A 22,497-nucleotide genomic window follows, 5' to 3' on the forward strand; every position below is an offset into this window, starting at 1 on the left:
CCACAATGAGACACCATTTTACAACCATTTGGATGGCTATTATTAAAAAAAACAGAACAAAACAAAACAGAAAATAGCAAATGTTGGTGAGGATGTGGAGAAATTGGAACCCTTGGGCACTGCTGATGGAAACATAAAATGATGCAGCCACAGTGGAAAACAGTATGGCAGTTCCTCAAAAAATTAAACGTAGAGTTATCATATGATCCAGCAATCCTACTTCTGGGTATATGCCCAAAAGAATTGAAAGTAGGATCTCAAAGAGATGTTGTACACTCACTTTCATAGCAGCATTATTCACACTAGCCGAAAGGTGGACACAACCCAAGTGCCCACCAATGGATCAATGAGTAAACAAAACGTGGTACACACATACAATGGAATATTATTCAGCCTTAAAAAGGAAGGAAATTCTGACACACACTACAACATGGATGAACCTTGAGTATATTATGCCAAGTGAGATAAGCCAGTCACAAAAGGACAAATACTATATGATTCCACTTATATGAGGTACTAGAGTAGTCAAATTCATAGAGAGGGAAAGTAGAATGGCGTTTGCCAGGGGCTTGGGGAGAGGGGATGAAGAGTCAGTGTTTAATGAGTACAGGGTTTCAATTTGGGAAGGTGAAAATATTCTGGAGAAGGATGGTGGTGACAGTTGTACGACAATGGAAATACTCTTGATGCTACTGAACTGTACACTTAAAAATGGTTAAGACGGTAAATTTTATGTGTATTTTACCACAATAAAAAATTTTTGTACATTTGACATTATGTTCTACCCTCATAACATACTTGAGAGAGGAATAGGTATTCTAATCTCCATTCTATACCCCAAGAAGGCAAGGCAGAGGCTCTTAGTTAGCCCTTTAACAACTCTGGACCTAGACTGATGAGATCCTCTGCTTTCCCCTGGAATCTAGACTCCAGCCCAGCCACCTCTGGTTGCATCACCAGGGCCAACCACCAGGTGTCTAAGGCTGCCCACGGTCCTTCGCTGCCTCTGGTCCTCTGCTTGGAGGCATGGAGATAGGTCATCCACACTGTAAAACAGCAGCACAGGTAGTAGTTGCTGGGTCTCAGGAGAGGGCGGGTTGGGCCTGACTGTCACCTCTCCTCCCTTCTGGTCCTTATGTCACAGCTGGTCAGGGACATCAGCGCTTCTGCTCCTTCCGAGAGACTCAGTGGAGCTCCCCTGACCTGACAGAGCGCATGGCCTGGATTTCTATCTCCCATGACCGCTGGCTCTCACAGCGGCCTGGAACCCTCAGGAGAGGTCTGGGCCTCCTCAAGCTCCAGCCCACCCTCCAAGTAGGTGGGTCCCTCTCTTCCTCCTTCCTGTGCCCAGCTTCTCTTGCCCTCTCCAGAGGCCCCTCCTGGGCTTCACCACCTGTCAGACTCCTCCAAATAGCACCTGCCAAGTTCAAGGGCAGCTCCTAAGAACCCAGTCCCTCCCTCCTAAGACACACGGAGGCTCTCCTGAGGCCACTGCAGGACCAGATCTCCCGCAGTTGGGCACTTCCTTTCTGCTTCGTTATCCTCTTTCACCTCCTTCCCCCATCCCTCTGGAAGCTTCTTTGCCTACAGACCTCTTCATTACGTGGCTGTTCCTTTCGGAAAACAGGTGCACCCGCTCGGGGCTTCTTGGGACTTTCCATCACCGGCCAAAAGGAAAAAGAGAGAGCTTGAACGACACCAGGGCCTTATTAAGGCAGGTGCAAGACGATCCTTCCTCTTCTGTGGCCTGGGGGAACGCGAAAGGGAGGCGAGGGCAGGGGCGCACGGACGGTCCCAGTGGGCAGGCCAGCGCTGCTCCCGGCCCCTGGGAAGGTGGGCTTCGGGGGATTCCGGAGTTCCCGACCGTGTGTGCGCGTGCTGTGTGTGTTGGGGGCTGTTAAGGTCCGGAGTGCGGAGGGTGGGGAGAGGGCCCTCCAAGCCGGGTCCCCGCGCCTTCGGCGGTCCTAACCTCCTCCCGGCGTCAACTTTTTGCTGCTCCCGTTAGATGGCGCCCAAGACTTTCCAACCACTTGTGAAAGTGAGCCTGGCCCGGAACAAAAAGAACCGCGGGGTGTGAGTGTGAGTGAGTGTGCCTGTGCGGGCGAGCGAGGCCGGCACCACGCGGAGCCCGTCGCGAGTCGGCCCAGCCCCGGCGAGGGGCGCCCCGGGAAGGGTCTCTGCGCGGCCACCGAGCACTTTGGCCTTTCCCCGCCTTTTCTCCCTCCTGCTCCTCCTGGGTCCCGACCGCGCTCACTGGGGAGAAGCCGCGCGCCGGCCGCGGCCTCGGGAAGCTGGCTCTGGCTCGGTGCACGCGGGGCCCGGGGCGCACCGAGCGGGAACCGGGGCGCCGACACGAGCCTCGAAACCGCGCGCGTTACAGCCCCTTCCTCCGCCCTGACGTGCCGCCGGGCTCTCAACACACGGGGGCTCTGTTTTTAAGAGAGGGGGGCAGGTGCGGGTTTTGTCGTTGTTTTTACCATTCAAATGAAATTGCTGTTCAGTGTGAGGCTTCATAAACTTCGTGCGTGCGTGTCTTTCCAACAACACAGGGCAAACTTTCTTGTGGCCCCAAGGCCGGTGGAGCCCGGGTGAAGTCAAACAGTTTCCTTTCTTACAAAAGCCCCTGGGGACCCTAGGGCGTAAGATGCGATCGCTAATTAAAAAAGAAAAAAAAAAAAGGCTGTTTAGGTATCAGGGAGCGTGCTTTCTCTCCGCCACCAAGTTCCTCTCTCCTTCCACACCCTCCAGGAAAAGTGACTTGACAATAAGGTGGTCCCGTCCCTAGCTCTCTCCTTCCTGTCAGTCTGAGCGGGCGCTGCCGCGGAGAGGGGGTGCGTCTCCCCAACCTCGAGAACACGCAAGAGCGGAGACCTGCCTTTGTGCCTTCCCTTGGCCGTGAACTTTCCCGCTCGGTAGGTTCTCCTTTAAGAAAGTAGAGATCGCTATGAATATTTAATACCGAGCGCCGGCCGGCCTGGCGGAGGGGAGCCCACCGGCCCGGTCCCCGCGCGCCGCAGCCCAGGCGCAGAGCGGGCGACACCCGCCTGGCCGCGGCGAGACCCGGGGGCTGCGGGGGCGGGGGCGGACGGGAGGACAGGGCCGCGGAGAACGGGGGCTGGGGACGGGGAGCCAGCCTCGGGGCGAGCGGGCTGTCATGTTCATTTCCATAAGAAAGCTGAAATCGCGGTTGGAGGGAGGATTGCTCGCTCCTACCGCCCTCCCCCTCTACCCAGTTTTCAGCAGAAGCAGGCTCGGGAGCTCGGAGCCCTAATGTGCGTCCCCGTCTTGGATGGTTTGCTCAAGTGTGGTTTCAAATGCTGCCCCGACTGAGACTGGTTTCCTGTCTGTAAAGAGTGGAAGCTCTGCGCGGGTGAGTCCAGAGCGCGGGGGAGTGGGCGAGGAGCGGGGGAAGAGGGGAGGAGGGCGAAGCCGGGAGGGCAGGGCACCTTTGCCGAGGAAGGTCTCCGCTAGCGTTCTGAAAAGGGAGCCAGGCTGAAACGAAGACCCCGAGCGCCGAAGGGGGAGGCGGGCGGTGATCAGGGAAGAGAGGTTGCGAAGCCCGTGAGCCCAGGCGGCCGGCTGGTGGGAAGGTCTGGCCGGCCTCGCTGTGTCCCTCTGCAAAGACCCGGGGAAACTTGCCCTCGCCGCCGCAGACCCTCTTCCTGCGAAGGAATAAAGTGAACTTGCTCAGATACTCGATTCTACTAGCAGTTGAGTTCGTTCTACTTTCTCATTGAGTTTCTTTTCGGCTTTTAGTGTGAACAGCAGCCATGTGCCCTCAATTCTGCAGTATATTAAAAAAAATCTCTTAGGTACTCTATGATCCCATCTGGAGAAATTAAAACCCAGATCTGTAATGTTTATTCTTAGTTTACAAAAAACAGGAAAAAAATGTGTGAGACACATGTCTGCAAATATAACAAAAGTACTTTCCCTTCTGCTTGAAAAAGTTGCCTGCAAATGGCTTTCCTTTACTGATTCTGGACCACCTGTACTTCCCCGTGAAACTAAATCGGGTCACGAAGAAAGCACCAATCAGATCAAGCAATTAAATACCAATTATGACTATTAATGACTTTATTACTAATGATTGGAATTAAGGACTCCAAACCCGCTCAAGGTAATCAAGCTGTTTCAAAATTCTGCTACCTAAGATTTTACAGCACTCCACCCCAATAAAGGAGGTAAGAAGATAGAGTTGATGTTTTCAAAGAGTTCTCCAGTAGGTATCCGATAGTCGATGTTGAATTTATGTCTTCCAGTAAAGTTTGTTGCTACTCCTGGTAAATAATGGAGTGGAGTCTAGGTTTCTGCCCCTGTCAAGCTATGCAAAGTGTAATTGATGATGGTGGTTACAATATATTCGGTTTGGATACAGAATTGGGGTGGGGGTGGTGCGTTCTCTCTCCAGTTACTCTGGTAATGCTGAAAACCCTGGTAGATTGTAAGGAACAAGTGTTTTAAATCTTCAGATGGGGTAATGGATATTGGGATGGCTGGGATGTGAGGAAGTGAGGGATGGTGAACTCAGGAGCAAAGGAGAAATAAAAAACTTGGTCTAGGTTTCACAATTTCTTTTCGCTCATGGGTTGAAATGGTTTGGGCCTGTCGTAAGCTGAGCGACTGTTTGAAAAGAAAAAGTGAGTGAGAAGAGTCTGTGGGTGTCAAGGCTACCGTGGCTGGGCATGTTTATTCCTGAAGATGGCTTGCCACTCCACGTTGCCACCTTATCGGCACCCCTTCTTATCCCCAATGAAAATCCGTGCTCGGTTCTGGGATGGGAGGAGGAGGCGCAGAGGGAGGGAATAAATTGCCGTTGGGCGTTCATAGCAAGAAGAGAGGAGGGGGCAGCTTGCAGGGACTCTGGTCTGCCACCATGAAGCAGGCAGGCTGAGCAACTGGGCCACTGGAGGAGCCAGCAGCTCCCCTCAGTGTAGGTCATCTCTGCTCATTGCTCCCTAGTTCAGCTTTTCCACTGGCCTGTCAGGACACTGGGGTGAGTTGGGGCAATGAATTTCAAGTCTGTCCTGTTTGGGGCATCTCCCCGGCACCTCGGCTCCTGGGTGGAAGCCCACAGCAGCAGCACACATCTGGTTCTGATGTATTTACCAGGCTGGTATGGAAATGCCCAGGCTGCATGGCAGAAACCTGAGCTGCTTGCGACACACACACTCCTGTGCTAAGCAGCGTAAAAGTTTGGATAGTTTCAGAGTGCTGGGTGGCCCCTTCTCTTGATGTGAAGCACATGACCCCCCTCCCCAAACTATTTTGTTTGAGTTAATTGCCATGCAGTGAGGGCTTCTGACACCTCAGCCAAGGAATATAGCAGAGAAGGAATCCTCCACAGGTAACAGGGTGGCGTGGAATAATCTTGGACACCTGAAGGGTCCAAAAACCTCACCTGAATGAAGTGGGCCGAGGGTATTCTCCCTTCACTGGTTCTCTGGGTACACGACACTTTTGCCTGGCCCAGGCTCTTAGCAACCTACATAAGAGCCTGAGTCCTGAAAGTAAGGCTACTGTAGCTTCTTTGAGTAGGTAGCCGACCCCAGAGGCAGATCTTAACAGGACAGCTTCATATGCCAACAACACATTCCCTGCTGTCCCTAAGAACCCAGAGGCAACCTGAGACCCCCATGAAAGCGGGGGCAAGAGGCTGGCACACAGCTCCCGGGACTCCCAGCAGTTTGGGCCCTGCCTGCCACTGAGCCTGGCAGTGGGAGAGAGGGCCGGGCGTGGGAACAGGGCTAAGGAAATCTGTTGTTCCCCTTCCTTGGGTCAGCTGCGGACAAGCCTGAGACAGCAAATACCTGAGGAGGGGCAGGGGTGGAGCGTGGAGCTGGCCCTGTGGTCCTCTCTGGCTGTCCTACAAGGAGTTTTAGGGCTCCTCGCTGAAAAAAAGACCGGAGTCTCCCAAAGTGCCCGTGTGAACCGTAGGAGGTGGCCTGGGGCAGAATACCAGAAGCCATTTGGTCCCTGGGACCTGCCACCTCCCCCCTTACCGTACCGGAGGCCCACATCACCCAGGTCTGAGAGGACTTGCTGTCTCAGGAAACCTTTTCTGGGAATCTGGTGGGAGTTGGAGGCAAGTTTCCTCCACTTAAAATTGGTTTGGAAATTGACATATAAAAAGGAGAGGGAGCATTCTGGCCCAGATAGGGCCTCCATGGCATCAGAAAACCTTTCGCCTCCTGGTGAACCCCTGAGACCCCTCCAAGTGGCCCCTTCATGTTGTTCAAGATGCAGGTAAGCCAGGAGAAGGAGTCTGATCCGCCCGCTGCAAGATCTGTCCAAGTAAATACAAGTGAATTTTGTTTCTTAAAAAGAAATGTTATAGCTTTAAACTTCTCCCAGCCAGAATCCACTTAGTTTCATCAAGGTCTCTTGTCAGCAACCATAACCCACTCCCGCTTCTTTTTCCTTTCCTCCTTGTGGCGTAAGGGTGCATTTTAGGAGGGTTTATATAATGTTGTTCATGACAGCAAGCCTCCTGTGTCCACTCTCACCCCATCTCCCTGTATGGAATTGTAGTTGGAAACCACACATACAAAAAAATTCTTTTAAAAATTTTCTGCTATTCTTTCTGACTAGAAGAGTTGACAAGACATAGATACATTAAGTTGCATAAAATACAGTGGACTGATCAGCCAAAATGCATCTCATTTGCACTTGTATGTAGCCAGGGGTAGAAGCCTGTGTCACTCCTTGCCTCCAGCCCTCTCCGCCATGCTGGGCTGACTGGCTGGAATTTCCAGCAGGCCCCACTGTGGGGGGCCATTTGTGAGGCGGGAGCCCCAGCCCAGCCCAGCCCAGGCCAGGCCAGCTGGGGTGAGGGGACCTGGGGCCGTGTCTGGAGGCCTGGCCTGAAGGCTTGAGCCAGCTTTGGCTGACCTTGTGCCCTGGGCAGCTCAGGGGGCTGGGAGGCCTGGCTGGGTGGGCGTAGGCAGCTGGATGCCTGAGGTCTGCAAGACTCGGAGGGGGCTTCCTGTGGGTTGAATTAAAGAAAGGGGACACCATGAAGTAGAGGGATAGTCACTGACCATGTTTAACACCCACTTATATCCCTCTCTCCAAGTTTTGTCCTCATCATCCGCTTTGTAACGGGTAGAGGGACACCTCTGCCTCCACCTACCTCTGGTCCTGAACTCAGACTTCCCGCCTGTCCGCACTGAGCCCCACTCCTGCGCCCCTGGTGTTCCCAGAAAAATGCCTCTCCCACCAACTTGGAGAGGCACGTGGGGGCTGCACTGGCAGTCTTCGGGACCCAGTGCGGGCATTAGGGCGAAGTTATGGGTGTTTGTGGTGTTGCCCCTCCCAGCTCACTCAATCACTCTCCTGTCTTGGTCTGAACTCTTCCCTTCTCCCGGTGCTGGGGCGCCACTTCCTACCCACCAGCTGGAGGCCCGGGCTGCGCTCCGGCGGCGCTGGGTCACCGCTAGGGTTCTGTGGCGGCAGGAGGCAAGGGGTAGAGGGGCTGGGGGAACCAGGGTCCTCAGGCGGCATCAGCGGGGGCAGAGTGCCCAGGCTTAGGCGTTGGGATATGCCTATCTAGCCTCCGAGAGCTCCCCACCAGCGCGACCTGGGGGCGTCCTTTCCACAGTGTCCTGCTTGCTTTCCTTGCAAAGGTCATGGTGACTCAGACACCCGCCAACCCCCCAAGCTCCCGCTGCTCCAGCGCTCTTTCTTTCGCCCAGCAGGGAAGCCTGTGGAGCGCTTCTGGGTCTGCATTGCCAGGCCAGATTGCAGTCCACGACCTTCCCGGGGCTAACCAAGGGCGAGGAATGTTGCCCAACAAGACCACCGCCTCACCAGGGCGCCCGGGGAACAGCCACTGACAAAGGCCCTGTGGACCCAGGCACAGCCACCCACCCATGCCCAAGGCGGCCTGCAGGAGCGCAGGGGCCGAGGCTGCGAAGCTACGCAGTCAGCCCCGCACCATTGACAGCCCAGTCACGTCTGCGCAGCCCCGGGGAACAATCAGCGGACTCTGTGTCCCAGGAGCTGGGGACACGCCTGTAAGGTGTGTGATCCTTTAAAGATCCCTGGTACTACTTTTGCAAGAATCCTTTGTTACAGAATTGTCAGCCTGCCCGCCTTCAGCGGCTCCCCCTCCCGGCCCCTCCACCCCACCATTTCCTCCCCCGACCCCGGCAGAGAAGACCTGGCTCAGGGGATCTGCCCGGATCAACTGCCCTGCTCCAGATCCTCTCCTGCAAAATGATTGTCCCTGCGTTACATCTCCCTTTCGTGCTTGGGGCAAAGGAGCACGGTTTGCACTGCCTTTGCCTTTGGGGCGAGGCTGCCTAGAAGAACAGCCTTTCTGAATGTGACCTCGGGCTGCTGGTGAAGGAGTAGCTCTACAGCCACGGGTAGGGGTGACTGGGTGGGCGCAGCGGGGCGCATGGGTACGGGGTAACCTGCCCTCCCACAGGAAGGGTTTGAGGATTCTGCAGAAAGAACGGGGTGAGGATAACACAGCTCTGAACTAACTTGGCTCTCACTGGCAACAGGGCAAACGGGTCCTAGTATTCTTGGGTATGAGTGCCTTCCCCCTAACCCCCAAATTAGGTATGACTCCTCTTGGCCAAAGTACGGCTCTAGAGAGGGTGTTTAAAGGATGCTCCAGCACACAGGAGGTGCAAGGAATGACTGTTTACATGCACGTATCTTATATGCATTGTCATATATGGCTACACATTTCCCCATAGGTTTTTTTTTTAATTTAATTTGTCTTAATTCCTCCTTTCTAGTCTTTTCTTCCTGCACATAGTCATTTGGAGAAAAATCAAGTGTGAGCACCTCTCCCTGCAGAAGGTTCTGTATGTTATGTAACACATTCACACAGGGATGCCTCAAGTTACCATTTTGCTCCAAATCAGCCAGCACAAGGTTTTCTGGCCCAGGTGAGGGTGTCAAGGTGATGCAAATGGGGGTGGAGGCTTCACTCCCTGAGGGCTTTTATTCCCCTCCTTGAAGCCCCAGTTCAAGGCCCAAGAACAAAGGGGATAGGTAACTGATCTGCCTTTTGGTCTCTCCTCTCACTTCCACCCTCTCACCTGCAGGCCCTCCTCTTTGACAAATAGAGGAAAGCCCATGGGATCAGGTACAAATGTAAATAGTGCTGACCTCCCCTGCCCCTCCTCCAGAAAAGCAGAAAGCCTGTTTCAGGTGCAGGCTGCTCAGTGCCTTTGAGGATCCACCCCTTCCACTCCCCCAGACTTCACTAGACCCAAGCCTACTTGCTTAGCATCTCTCTCCTGTTAGAAACATCCAGAACAACTATTAAATAGTTTTTGGAAGAGTTAAAGACATTTCTCAGGTTTGAACCATTTTTAAATCCCTGTTTGGAAGAAATATTTGAGGAGTACAAAGTATAATCAGTAGGATTGCCTGAGCAATCTTGAAATAATTCTCCTCCAAAAATGTTAATTAAAAATAGTTCATAGATGTTATTTTGTTCACTGATGAGTTTTTCCCTATCGTAACCTACAGATTCTCAAGACCAAGCTTAGTAAGACACTTATTTTCATTTTGTTAGTTTCTGGGTGATACTATACTTTCTGATCGAATTTAGTTTTTTAAATTCTGCTGGAGAGTTTTCAACTTTGGAAATGTAAATGAAAAATAGACTGTCTCCCTCCAAAACTCTTGCTGAGACAGAGTGGAACAAACCTCCCTGGCCCCCACTCACACCTTGGAGTTGCCCTGTCTGAACCTGGGGGAGTGAGGCGGCAGGTATTGGCACCTTTTATTTTAGTGCTGGTGCAAGGCGAGCTCTTTGAAATGAGTGTCTCCTCTATTTCAGTGTGTGATGTTCCAGCCGGCTAAATGGGTTTGCCTTCTGCTGAGAGGCAGTCCTGGAGGACGGAACTAACGTGCGATCTCCCAGGAAGCTCTTCCTCAGAATATCCCTTATCCTTTTGTTTTTGTATTAAACAATATATTTTTACTTTCTCTGAGTGTCTGTCCTGTAATTTTGTAGCTACAACAATTAGCTGGAAATGTGGACAACAGTTGATCATTCTCTTTGTCCTTTGTAAACATATTGGGACCTCACAAAGCTCTAGACATACCTCAGGTGCGTCCTGTGCTCCTGATGTTCACTCACTACTCACAGGTCACCCAGAGAGTCACACTTGATTCTGCCTTCCCCTGGACAACTCTCTCCCAAACAATGTCCCTCTCCCAACCCGTAGAGGAAGGGAATTCCCTTAGAGAAAGCACCCCGAATTAAAAAAGATGAGGCTCAGGTTCTCCAGGTAAGTGGTACTGGCTTATCCCAGTGACTAGGAAGCCACAGCGAGCATCTCCCTAGGTATAACTCATCTCAGGATGGAGGGAGGGCGGCAGGCACATTTCCACAGACATTTCTAAAACTATGGCAACTGAGTTTTACCGATAAAATTTTGGTATGTTCCCAGCAAGCTGAAGTTATTTAAATTTTAGTTTTGTTCATATGTGCGCGCGCACACACACGCACACACATCAAGTAGGGTTATATTACCAGCTCATTTCCACTACCCAACTCTGGCGACAGCAACCATGACCAACAAACATTTCTGAAGAGTAAAAAAGGAAAAATCCCTCACCATATCTTTTAGATGGTGATTTTACACTGTTTAACATCCCCCCAGACGGAATTGGCCTTTTTCTAGGAACAGGTTAACTAACCACTCTTCCTTCCCTCCCCCAAGACCCAGCTATTTTTAAAAGCTAAAATTTCTCTTTCCAAAGGGAGGAAAAGGAACGAATTCCATTAATGAATTACGTACACGGAATGTGGCTTGTCTAGGGCAATTGTATTTGTAAATAAGTGGCTTCCTGTTTATTATGTATGTTTTACTGAAAAACGAACTCTAATGCCTCTGAGTACTTAATACAGCAAATATTAAAACTTACGGTTTGATTCCCACTGTCTTTTTGTACTCACTAGAAGGAAATCGGGTTAAAGCGAGTCATTGGGAGTCCCTTATCTCTCCGCGCCCAGGCTGACCCGGGCAAGAGTCACCTCTATAGTTCTCTGGTTTGCCACGGTGGGAGCGAAGGGGGTTGGCTCCCTGGGAATGTTATTGGAGTCAGTCTGGGGAGTTTCGCTTTTGCCCCTGGATCTTTCTAAAAGTGACCAAGGCCTCCTTTTGTAGCTTCAGAAGCAAAGGCGGCGCGCGCTCTCGTGGACCCGTAGCCTGGGCACCGACCCGCCTGACACCCCTGCCTTCCTCTGCGGCCCGCGCTCGCCCACTGCCCGCTCGGGATCGCCGCGCAGGCCCGGGGCCCGCAGTCCCCGGGCGGGGACTGGGCGCGGGAGGTGATGGCGACGCGGCCGGGCCCAGGCAGCTACCCCAGCGTTCGTGGGGCCCTCGAGTTTCCCACTCGCGGGAGCCGAGGAGCGGGCCAAGCGCAGGGCTGCCCAAGAACTCGGCCGCGAGCGCGGCGCGCGGGGCCCGGCGGCCCGGACTTCACAAGGCGCCGGCTCTCTCGCCCTGCCCCCGCCCCGCCGGCCCGGCTTCCCAGACCTCGGCGCGTTCCCAAACAATGCGACCTGCCCGCGCACAGGCCAGTCCCCTCTGACCCCTACTCCCCCCACATTCGGACGGTAGCAAAGGAGTGGACCCTTATTCTGAGCCGGGGCGTCCCCTTCCATGCGCCGCACCCTTCGCGAAGAGACACAAAGTGCCCCCTTATGTAAATCTCAGGCTCTGGTCTCAGAGTTGGGTCTGTCTTTGAAGACCCAGGGGGTCCAGCTCCGCCTTTACTTTTCCTCCAGGGCTCCAGGGCCTGGGGCAGCAGGGAGGTGGATTCAGGGAGATCCCGGGTCAGCAGGCCCTGAACTCAGCCCCCGTGGACTCCACGGTCGCGGAGGGGGAGGCGGCAACTGAATTCCCTGGGAGGGGAGGCTGCGCCTCAGCACGGCAAATCTGCAAACAGCGAGCAGAGGTCGACAGGCGTTTCTACCTTTACTTCCCACATGCGTTGCACCAAGTTATCGCCAGAACCTCTGGAACCTGACGACTGGAGCTCAGCAACTCTCCAAACTTCCAAGGAAACTTTCACAAGTTTCCCTTCTCTCTCTCCTCAATTTCGTAGGTTTTCTCCAGCCACCGGCCTTGTCGATTGCTCTGCCAACTGCCCTTTAGTCTCTATGGCTCCCAAAGCCTGAATATTTCCAGAATTATAATAATAATTGTTATTATTAGGCTGGGAAGGAAAAGCAGGATCAGAGGATAGGGGACTGAGGAGGAGAGGAGAAATGTTGATGAAAAGGGGAATTTCAACCTGTGTTTCAAAAAGTTTCAGTTGACAATTATCAGTAACTCTGATAGACAACTCCATTAAAAAAAAAAAAAGACTTTACTACTGCTCTTGAAAAGCCGTTATTTTTTACATCGCTTTTAGGAAGATAGATGAACAAAACATCGCGTTTCAAGCCATTTTGATCTGTAATTAAATGGCAGGATCGGTTTGTATTCTCCTACGGCTTTTACAGAAGTTGCAGTGATCCAAAGTCGGGTTGCTGTGTCAGAGTGGCATTTTTATTAATGAGAATACAAAAAGCTTGCATATTCTTAGCCCTGCTTGAATTTAGTTGCTAAGCAACCGGTGTATGGTAATTCATCCGCGAAATTTAAATCTTTGAGAAAGGATCGTGCGTTTTGCTGAATGGTCGCCACGAGGAAAACAACTTGTGGGACTGGCAGCAGCTGTTACAGCCAGACCGCCGGGCCGGGCCGGGCCAGGCCGAGCAGGGACCGGGCCTCCCCACCGCGACCGCCACCGCCACCGCCCCACCTCGGCGCCGGCCGGGCCCTGTGTCCCGGAGAAAAGCTGGGCTTCTGACGCCCGCTGCCCCGCGTCCCCGGCACCACCTTCCTCTGCTCCTCTGATCTCCCATTTCCACTGGAGGCAGGCTCTGCACCTGAGCAAGCCGTCTGCATCCCTAGGGCTTGAGAGTCCACGCTGAGAATTTCCGCAGCCCCCTCCCTTCACCCTCACCGACAGGCGCGCGGCACACACGCACACGCGCGCACACACACTAGCGCACACATCGTGCCGTCGCGAGAATGCCAATTGCCCTCTTCCCAGACCCCTCTGAGGTCACTTCCAGAGCCGACTCTTCCTTGAGGAAGACCCGACTCATAAAGAACGCACCCCACAGCCCTCCAGAAGACCAGGCGGCCGCCGCTGGCCGGCAGTGACATCATAGGCTCCTGCTCGCCACGCTCGCGCCCACATTTTAGGACACAGGAACAAACACGGATGTGAAATCAAGAATGAAAGAGAGAGTAATCTAATTAATAGGCCATGAGCCAGGCTAACAAAATCAAAGAATCTGATTACACAAGTACCCCTCTTGCTATCTCCGCTGCCCCCACCCCCATCCATCTCTTCCAGCCTCTGCACTATTTCCTTTCCTAGACTGGAAAGTTCAGGAGGCAAACCCAGAGCCCTCTGATTTCCTTATTGAAATCAAGATCAAGCCCATGGTGGGACTCCGGCAGCCGGGGGATCACGTGGGTGACCTTCAGGCCCTCGGAACTGCCGCCCTGAGGAACTGAGATGACCAAGTGACCTACAGAACTTGGAGAGCTGGAGAGGTGGCCACCTCACTCCTTACGTGTGTCTCTCTTAACAACAACAACAACAACAACAACAACAACAACAACACCTGTACTCATTGTTTCTGCTGCCAGTAACAGGACTAAGAGAAAGAGGTTCTTCACTCGGAGCCATTTTAAGAGGATCTATTTTTTTAAAACAATATACAACAACTCTTTTTCCTACATCACCTTGCTGCTGGGTCACTGATAACCTCCAAGTCTTAACTCTCTTTCAATACCCTTTCCTAGCATAGATGTCCGAGCACAGCCAGGTATTAGGTTTTATCACTGATACACAGCATCTGTTTTAATCGTTCCAGTCAGCCACATGCATTTCATGAAAGAAGTGAATTCTTTCATTTCTATCCTACTTTGAAAAAAACCAGGTCCACCTCCTTAATAATTAATTTCAAGTCTGTATCCAGTGCCAATACTTGTTGCATCCATTTTAGAGTTTGATTAATTACCCTGGAACTTGGGTGAACTAAACTCCATGTGGGGAGAATGTTTCTTCCTTCAATTTAGTTCTGAAAGCTACAAGTTATTGATGGATCTTACTCTATTTACATACAAATTGGTGCAAATATGCCCAGCTCTTAAAATGCATTTTGTATAAATATATAAAAGTGTCATTTTTGATTTAGCTTGAAGAGGTTGATCATTTATTACAAAAATAAACGAATAAATACAACAATATATTGTTGCTTCCAACAGGATAAATACTTTACAAATATATAATTTAAAAAACAAATTTAATTGTTAAAATTATTTAAAATATTACACTTATCGATAAAACTATCAATAGTATATACTGCATTTAATATTAGAACCAATTATTCTCTGAATGTCGAAAACCATTCATACAAAACAGATTATAAGCATGGTAATGAGCAAACAGTGGTGACTTCAGGGAAGCAGAGGGAATCTCTAAGATCAATAATGAATAGTTCTATTTTGGAACAAAGAAGTAGTCCTTGGCTAAGTACTTAAAAAGAAAAAAAAGGCAGAGCAACAACAGCAAAGTGACTATTTTAAATACACCTTGAATGATTAATCACCCAGACTTGCAGGGGAAGATGGCTGCGTGAATGAGGTGACTCGGGCTTGGACAAGATCAGGAACCACAGGAGACTGCAAACTATAAATGGGCCTAGCTCGGAATTAGCCAGATTGATGGAACAGAACTTTGTCACTTTCCTTTGGGTTGGAAGGGGAGGAGGGGTTGGATTGAAATGGAGGAAACAAATGGGCACTTTATGAAGCACAAGACACTTGCACTGCAAAGGAACACAATGACCAAATTCATTAAAAAGATCTGGTGATATATAACAATATTTTCATTATTTACATGTGTAACAATATAAGCCTTAGCACAAAACCTCTCAGTTATATCTGCCCTCTTTTGTTTTTCAACCATGAATTTCATTTTGTAAATACATTCAAAGGGTTGATTTTTTTAAAATATGGAGTGCAAGCATTAGCTCACTTTAAAAAATGCAAAATAATGAAATAAAACGGGCTTGCTTTGCCAGCTTCTGCAATTAAAAGTTAGTCTGCTACTCCTAAACCAGGGTTTCTTCTGAAGTAACCAGCAAACGTTGCTTTTTAATAGAAAACAGTGTGAATTCTAATGTTAGTTCTTTTGTTGTCAGCCAAACCAAGTAAGCAAATACTTCCTAAAATTTTAAATAGACCCATTCTCTGTCTAATCAACCAGTACCATTCCTGTAGGGAAAACAGGATTTCATCTCACGTGCCAGTAGTATGCACCATATAAAAACAACCACACCCAATCCTTAGTTTTCCAATAAGGCCCTCTTTGCTTGCCCCTGTAGACTCTCAAAAAATGATGAGGTTTGTCCCCACTCCCCACTCCAGATTGTAAATTTGCTGAGCAGAGAAATTACAATAGCGAGAGAAATAGGAAACAAGAAGGCAGAGAAAAGTAAATTGTGGTTTCTTGTTTTCATTTTTTTCCTTCTCTCTGTTTAATAAATATGGCCTTTTTCAGATTTCACAAATCAAAATGATTGTGATTTTTAGTACGATTTGGTGTTTAAAATAATGCAACCCAATACACGGCCATCTGGCTGGGCTTGATTTATGAAAGTGACACAGGGTCTGTCTGGAAGAAATAACTGTTCCTTGTTGCTCTCACAGTTTTCTGGGTTTTTTAACCCCTGCATCCGTATCATAGGGAGAGGGAGTGAAGATGAGAGACGAAGACAAAAAGTGAGTGACAGCTAAATGAGATTGGGGGAAATTAATCTATAAAATAACCACTTTATCACCCCTAAATACTTTTGTTTTTTAAAGTACAATATGAAGGGACTCAACTAAGCAGAGCCTTTTGCGTCTTTAGTACTTACAACCTGAGGCATTACACTTTCATTTTCCCACATTGTAAATATTGATGCATTAACTTGATAAATGTGGCCGCTCTGCAGGGTGTGTATCTCAAGAGTGATCAGAAAAGCTAAAACCCCCAGCACCAGTAAAGAAGATACAGAATTGTACTGGGGAAAGACAGAAACACAGAAATGTAGAATCTTAAGTCTCAGCTTGTCATCACACTGAGGGTCATGCAGTGTGGATCACAGGCAGGAATTCAGAACTACACTCTTTCATCATAGGAAAAACAAACAGAACAAAAAACAAAAACAGCTTAATAACTTAAACTTAACTACATATAGTTATTAATGGGAAGTAATTGATATAAAAATATGTTATAGATTTGTAAGCTATTCTTCACAACTATTAGTCTTCAGAATAAGAGGAAAGGGACATAGCATAGCAATGTGGTGGGGGTGGTGAGAGGAAAAAGAGAGGCTCAAATCTGGGGGGGTCTGTATTAACCATTAATAACCAGTTGGCACATTTTTACTGGTGATGTAGGCCAATCCTCTGATAAAGATGATAAAGGACACAGGTATCTCCAAGAAAAGGACTAGTATTTAGACAATTTCACCTAAAAACACTAAAAACTCCCACTAAAATTAAGAAAGAGAAAAATATTGTGAAATTTATGGATTCACAAGGAGTGACTACTATGTGAAAGTCCTATCCTTTTCTGTCAGGCCTGTCCTTTCCTCTAGATTTCCAGATAGACCTTCGGTGGAGCAGGCTCGACTTCCTCAGTGCTATCACTTAAGGATTTGCATTAGTAAAAAAATATTTTCTAAAGAACTCTTTTCTTCCCACACAGTGTTTATGCATCAGACACAGACTATTTCATTCTAACAAATTTATTTTCTCGATCAGCTCTTACGGAATCACTACTCAAATTAAATTACAATCAAATGATCACATCAAAAGATACCCTTATTACCTAACAACTGTCCATATTTTCATTTCATTTTGATTTGTGCTCGTCTGAAAAAAACACGTAATACAAGATCTGGGGAAAAATAAATTACCGTTTTGCAGCAGTTCATAAGTATTCTGAATAAAATATTAAAAGAAGTCATTTAATGAAAATATAAAGCAAATATTTTTAGATCAACAACGGATCTAACAATTCTATATTGCCGTCTTTTGAAAAGTCTGTTTATTAAAACCTACCAAAAACACTGCTTGGAAATGGCAGTATTGTATAATCACATCCACAGCACCCATTCAATCAAAGTTGGCAACGGATTGAGGAGAGAAGTCCGGAGAGGTGCAGCGGCTGGTGCTCAGTCTTTCTAAATCCCTTTATCTGAGTCAGTCCAGAAATAAAAAATAAAAAATATTAATAAAAAAAATATTAGCGGTGGAATCTTTAGGCGTCATCCGCCCGAGTGGCAGCCGTTAAAGCCGGGGCTGGAGGCCGGGCCTCGCTCCGCGCCCAGTCCGCCCGCGCCCCCGCTGGGCCCGGGCCTCTCCCACTCCTCGGTGGACGTGCCCTCTCCCTCGCCCATCCCTCTGCTCTCTCGTGATGCTTTTATTTCCAGGATTACTTTGAGGACACTTATTCTTTATCTGTTGGCTTTGCTATACAGTCTGCTAATTTCGGAAGCTGCGAAGATATATATCTTTCTGGAGACGGTTCTTTTTTTCACCTTCCCATTTCATAGTCAATTCGTCTGTCCCCAAATGACTTTAAAATGGCCAAGAAAGACAGGGGTCCCAGAGCACAGGGCCATCCCCTGATTAAGCCCGGTGCCTCCGCTTTCTCTCAGATCCCTCCCAGGAGAGAAAGTTTTGGTGGATCACTTTCGGCAGCCCTTTGGAGGGAGAGAGTGGAGGGAAGGGGGATGCGCTTTTCCTTTTCTTTTTTCTTTTCTTTTTTTTTTAAGAGGAGAGGACGAGGCAGGTGCTAGGCGCTGTCCACCGTTGCGGGGTTCGACTTCTCAGGGTGGGAAAAACCTCACGAGTGCAGTTTTGGTGCGCTAGGTATCTTCACCCTTCTTTAAAAAGAAAAAGAGAAAGAAAACGAAACACCACCACAGTATAAACGAGATCTCATGATCGCCCCCTTTTTCTCTTCCAGTCTCGTTATATATATATGTATATAAAACAGTCTGGGTATTTATTATGCTTTTGTTCGTTCGTTTGTTTTGCCCCTCCTTCCTTGACTTCAAAAATGTCTCCTTGGTCCGTCTCTCTTTTCCTCCTAGGGCGGGCATGCCTGTCTTTGGGCGGAGGGGAGGGCTGCGGACTGGCCGGCCCGGTGCGGCCCCGGTGCGGGGTCAGCGCGGCGGCGGCGGCGGCGGGGGCGGTGGCGGTGCTGACAGCGGCGGCGGCGGCCCTCTGCACGCGGCGCCCAGTGCCTTCACTGAACGCTCGTCTGCAGCCCGTGGTGCGGCGGCGGCGTGTCGGCGCTCACGGTGCCCACCTGCGAGTAGACGTCGTCGGGCGTCTGCTGTTGGATCCCAGGCGGCGTCATGCGCTTCTCCTTCTGGCGCCGGTTGCAGAACCAGACCCGCACCACCTCCTTCTCGAGCTGCAGGCTGTCGGCCAGGTTGGTGATCTCCTGCGCAGAGGGCTTAGGGCACTTGAGGAAGTGGCTCTCGAGCGCGCCCTTGACGCTCACCTCGATGGACGTCCGCTTCTTGCGCTTGCGGCCCTGCGCCGCGATCTTGTCGATGCTCGTGGGGCTGCCGGTGCTCGAGTCCGCCTCCTCCAGCCACTTGTTCAGCAGCGGCTTGAGTTTGCACATGTTCTTGAAGCTCAGCTGCAGGGCCTCGAAGCGGCAGATGGTGGTCTGCGAGAACACGTTGCCGTACAGCGTGCCCAGCGCCAGCCCCACGTCGGCCTGCGTGAAGCCCAGTTTGATGCGCCGCTGCTTGAACTGCTTGGCGAACTGCTCCAGGTCGTCCGAGGTCGGCGTGTCCTCGTCCGAGTGCGGGTCGTGGCTGTTGAGTCCGGGCCCCGCGCCGCCGCCGCCGTGGTGCGGAGGCCCCTGCGCGTGGTGCGGGTGCGGCGGGTGCGGGTGCGCGTGGTGGTGGTGGTGGTGGTGGTGCTCGGCCAGCTCGGGCGTGTCCCCGCGCACCAGCCCTGGATGCACCAGGCTCTGGGCGCCGCCGCCCGCGCCGCCGCCTCCGCCGCCCGGCCCCGGGGGCGCGCTCAGCATGCCGTTCACCGTGAAGCCTCCGGGCTGCGAGTAGAGCAGACTCTGCGGCGGGGGCTGCTGGCCCCCCGCCATGGACGGGAGGTGTGCGGCGGCGGCGGCAGCGGCGGCGGCGGCGGCGGCGGCGGCAGCGGCCCCCCAGCCCCCGGGGTGGCCCTGGTGCGGGGGCGGCGGCGGGGGCCCGAGGTGCGGCGGCCCGCGGTGGTGCAGCGCGGTGCCCGCGTGCAGATCGTCGCGGCCGGCGCCGCCCTTCACGTCGGGGCCCGGCGGCGGCGGCGGCGGCGGCTGCGGCGGCTGCTGGGGACTGCCGGCCATGCCCACGGCGCTGCCAGACCACGGCGAGCTCGCCTCCACGGCGGCGGCAGCGGCGGCGGCGGCGGCGGCGGCGGCGGCTGGGGCAGGGCCGTGACCCACTGGTGCGCGTGGCTCAGCATATGGCCGCCGTTGCTGGCGGCCATGGCCCCCTGCATGAAGTCGCTCTGGACCATCTTGACGGAGGACGGGTCCCCTCGGTAGGCGCCCGAGGTCACGGCGGCGCTGCCGGGCTGCATGCCGCCCCCGCCGCCCCCCGCGCCGCCCCCGCCGCCGCCGCCGCCGCCCCCGCCGCCGCCGGCCCCCGCCGCGTCCGAGTGTACAATGGAGCCGGCCGCCAGCAGGCTGTTCCCCGGCAGGTAGGGGTTAGAAGCCGCCGTGGCCATGCCGCTCCGCTCCCGCCACCCCACCGCCGCCACCACCGCCGCCGCCGCCGCAGCAGCAGCCGCGGCCGCCGCCGCCGCCGCCGCCGCGCCCCCCCGCCTCTCGCCTCCTCCCCCCGCCCCCGCCCCGGGTCCCTGCCGGCCCCGCCGCCTCCGCCGCCGCCTCCGCCGCCGCCTCCTCCCCCGCCGCCGCCGCCGCCGCCGCGGCCCGCGGCTGCAGCTGCAAGGCCGCTCGGCAGGGCGCGGGGGTCGCCGGCCGGCCTTGGTCAGCAGCAGCAGCAGCAGCAGGAGCAGCGCTCTGGGGAGGGGGGCTCGCTTCTTGGGGCACGCTCCGTGGCCGCCCCCTTCAGGGGGGGTCGTGGCCGCCCCCCAGCCCCGGCGCGTTCGGCTCGCTCCAGCGGGGCTCGCCGGGCGGGGCGCGGGCCTGCGCTCAGGGCTCTCTCCCGGGGCGCGCGGGCTCCCGCTCCTCCTCCTGTCCTCGGGCGAGCGCGGACTCTGCCCCGGCGCGGGGCTCAGTCCACCTGCTAAGTGAAGATTTCACCGGAGACAACAAAGAAAGAAGCCGTTCCTTTCTTCCTTAACCAAATTAGGGATGACCAGCAGCCGGCTCGCTCTTTCCCTTGCCCGCTTTCTTTTCTCCTCCTCAGGAACACATTTCACTCGTTTTCCCTTAGAGTAGTAAAACTTTGTTCGTCCTTGAAGGCGTGGTGATGCTGGCTGCTCGCGTGTGCGGAGAGAGGCTGGCTCCTGCTCTCCCCCTCTGGTCCTCTCGTTTCAAGTTTTGTTCTGTCCTAGGAAAACTTCTTGCGATGGTGCATTTCTCTGAAGTTGCTATTGCCGGAGCTCTTGGTTGCCTCTGAAACAAGAGTCCTTTTTCATTCTCCTCGCAACAGTCACAGTCTGATGCGACATCTTTCCTTTTGGGCAGAAATTAGGAAACAAATATAACAAGGAAAAAATTGAACAGGAGAAAAATGAGGTCGAATTGCTCTGTTACCTTGTTGCTGACGGTTGGGGTTGGTGTTTTATTTTTTTCCCAGCAGTAGTCTGGAGGAGGAGGAGGAAGAAGAGTGCATTGGTAGAGGTGCAGGTGTGTGTGTGCATATAGGGGATCCTTGATACACAACCAACTCCAGTGGGCACGTTGTACGGCTCGTAGAGTGCACCGACGGCGCTGGCACTGGCCGTGCCGGAGCGGAGTTGCAGCGGGAGCTCGCTCTGCGCCCTCGTTCGCGCTCTCTCTCCCTCTCTCACTTTCCCTCTCCCTCTCTCTCCCTCTCTCGCCCGCCCGCTCTCGCTCGGATCTGACAGTTCGCTCTCTGTCCCTCCCTCTCTGAGCAGGGACTGTCGAATGTTTACCCTCCGCCGCGAGCGCGCACCCACCACCACACTTTCCCAAATACAAGGAAGTCGAGCACCAGGGCCCCCGCTGATTGGCTACCCGCTGGGTGATTGGCAGGCCCGAAATGACTGGCTCAGGACGCGCGGCCCCCCTTCCGGCCGTTCCGATTGGTTGCTTTTTAATTTAGGCAGAGCGTCGTAGAAGCTGGAAATCTGTCGTCCCCCCTCCCAGCCTCCCTCCCCCTCGCCACTTTCTCGTCCCCGCCCCTCCCCCGCCACCCCCTCCGCCACATCTTAACTCTTAGTGTCCGGCCGAGTCGTTGGCGTTCCCTCCGCCGTTCTGGGCGTTCGCAATAGGTCTGGGAACGGGGAAGAAAGGGGTAGAGAAAAGGGAGGGAGGGGTGGGAGAAAGGGGAGGGGGAGAATCAGAAGGAAAACGAAGAGGGGAAAAAATCATGAAAAATAGCAACCTACCCGCTCCACCTAGTACTGCGTTCTGTTGCCGCCCTCCCGGCCCCCCACCCCCAGCCCAGAGGTTTGTAAAGCGCGCGGCATGGATGCACCATTCACGCTAGTACCTATAGGCAGATGTGTCCCCAGTGGTTTCAAAGTTTCCTTTTTCCTTCACCAGCCGGCCCCCATCTCTCTCTCGGCGGGGGTGGGAAGGGGGAGCTCGCATAGCCAAGAGCTCCGGTCGTGGCCACGCTCCCTGGAAATCCGCCACCGCAACTTTCCGCAGCCACTTCGCGCCGGCGGAGGCCCCCTTTGTTTAAGTTCTCGGATGCCATCATCTGGGAAACCCGCAGCCCAGGACCAGCGCGGTGCCCGCGCGTGCGAGACGGACCGCTCGCTGCCGCGGCTCGCTCTCTCCCCCACCCCCTCTCTGCCTCGCTCCCTCTCCCTCCCTTCCTCCCTCCCCCTCCTCTGGGATTCTTGCAAGTAGCGTGCGTGCCCTTGTGAGTTTGGAAGGTGCCGGTCAGCGGAGCCAGGCGTTGTATTTGAAAAGCAATCAGCCCGGCCTTTCCCCATAGATATATCGTAAGTGTATTCCGCCCCGATGGCTTTAGGAATTCCCGTTGCAGCAGGAGCCGGCCTCCAGAACCGGGCTCCACCAGCCGCGCCCTCCACCGCTTACATTGTGTGTGTACGTGTGTGTGTCTGTGTTTCAGTGTGGTTATTAGTGATGTTTTGCTTGCTCGCTATTCTTAGGCACGGTGGTGGTGCTTTTTCTTTCTTTTTTTGTCTCAGATGGGTTTGCGCAGTGGATGGGGCTGGCGGCGACAAACGCTTTCTCAGCCCCAGCCCGGCTGAAAGA

General features: G+C 52.8%; 1 protein-coding gene and 2 long non-coding RNA genes across 4 annotated transcripts; 1 reads left to right on the top strand and 2 right to left on the bottom strand.

Moving 5' to 3' along the window:
- Positions 1 to 2,704: 2,704 nt before the first annotated feature.
- Positions 2,705 to 9,988, top strand: LOC131399841 (uncharacterized). Of its 2 annotated transcripts, XR_009217246.1 has the most exons (5): positions 2,705 to 2,912; positions 3,234 to 3,370; positions 7,698 to 8,020; positions 8,751 to 8,903; positions 9,806 to 9,988. It is a non-coding gene; the product is annotated as an uncharacterized LOC131399841 (long non-coding RNA). The 2 variants fall into 2 exon arrangements; XR_009217247.1 differs by lacking the exon at positions 8,751 to 8,903 and having other exon boundaries at positions 2,707 to 2,912; positions 9,806 to 9,984.
- Positions 9,989 to 15,047: 5,059 nt separating this feature from the next.
- Positions 15,048 to 19,845, bottom strand: POU3F3 (POU class 3 homeobox 3). Its single transcript, XM_058534378.1, is given in 2 exon segments — positions 15,048 to 19,536; positions 19,539 to 19,845. Coding segments are annotated over 2 exon segments (1,494 nt in total). The 5' UTR covers position 19,845; the 3' UTR covers positions 15,048 to 18,348.
- Positions 19,846 to 20,052: 207 nt separating this feature from the next.
- Positions 20,053 to 22,028, bottom strand: LOC131399840 (uncharacterized). The gene is made up of 3 exons (XR_009217245.1): positions 21,761 to 22,028; positions 21,482 to 21,541; positions 20,053 to 20,888 (listed from the first exon to the last, which is right to left on the bottom strand). It is a non-coding gene; the product is annotated as an uncharacterized LOC131399840 (long non-coding RNA).
- Between the last annotated feature and the right edge of the window lie 469 nt (positions 22,029 to 22,497).

The sequence above is a fragment of the Diceros bicornis genome, chromosome 40 (assembly GCF_020826845.1).
Source record: "Diceros bicornis minor isolate mBicDic1 chromosome 40, mDicBic1.mat.cur, whole genome shotgun sequence".
NCBI lineage: Eukaryota > Metazoa > Chordata > Mammalia > Perissodactyla > Rhinocerotidae > Diceros > Diceros bicornis.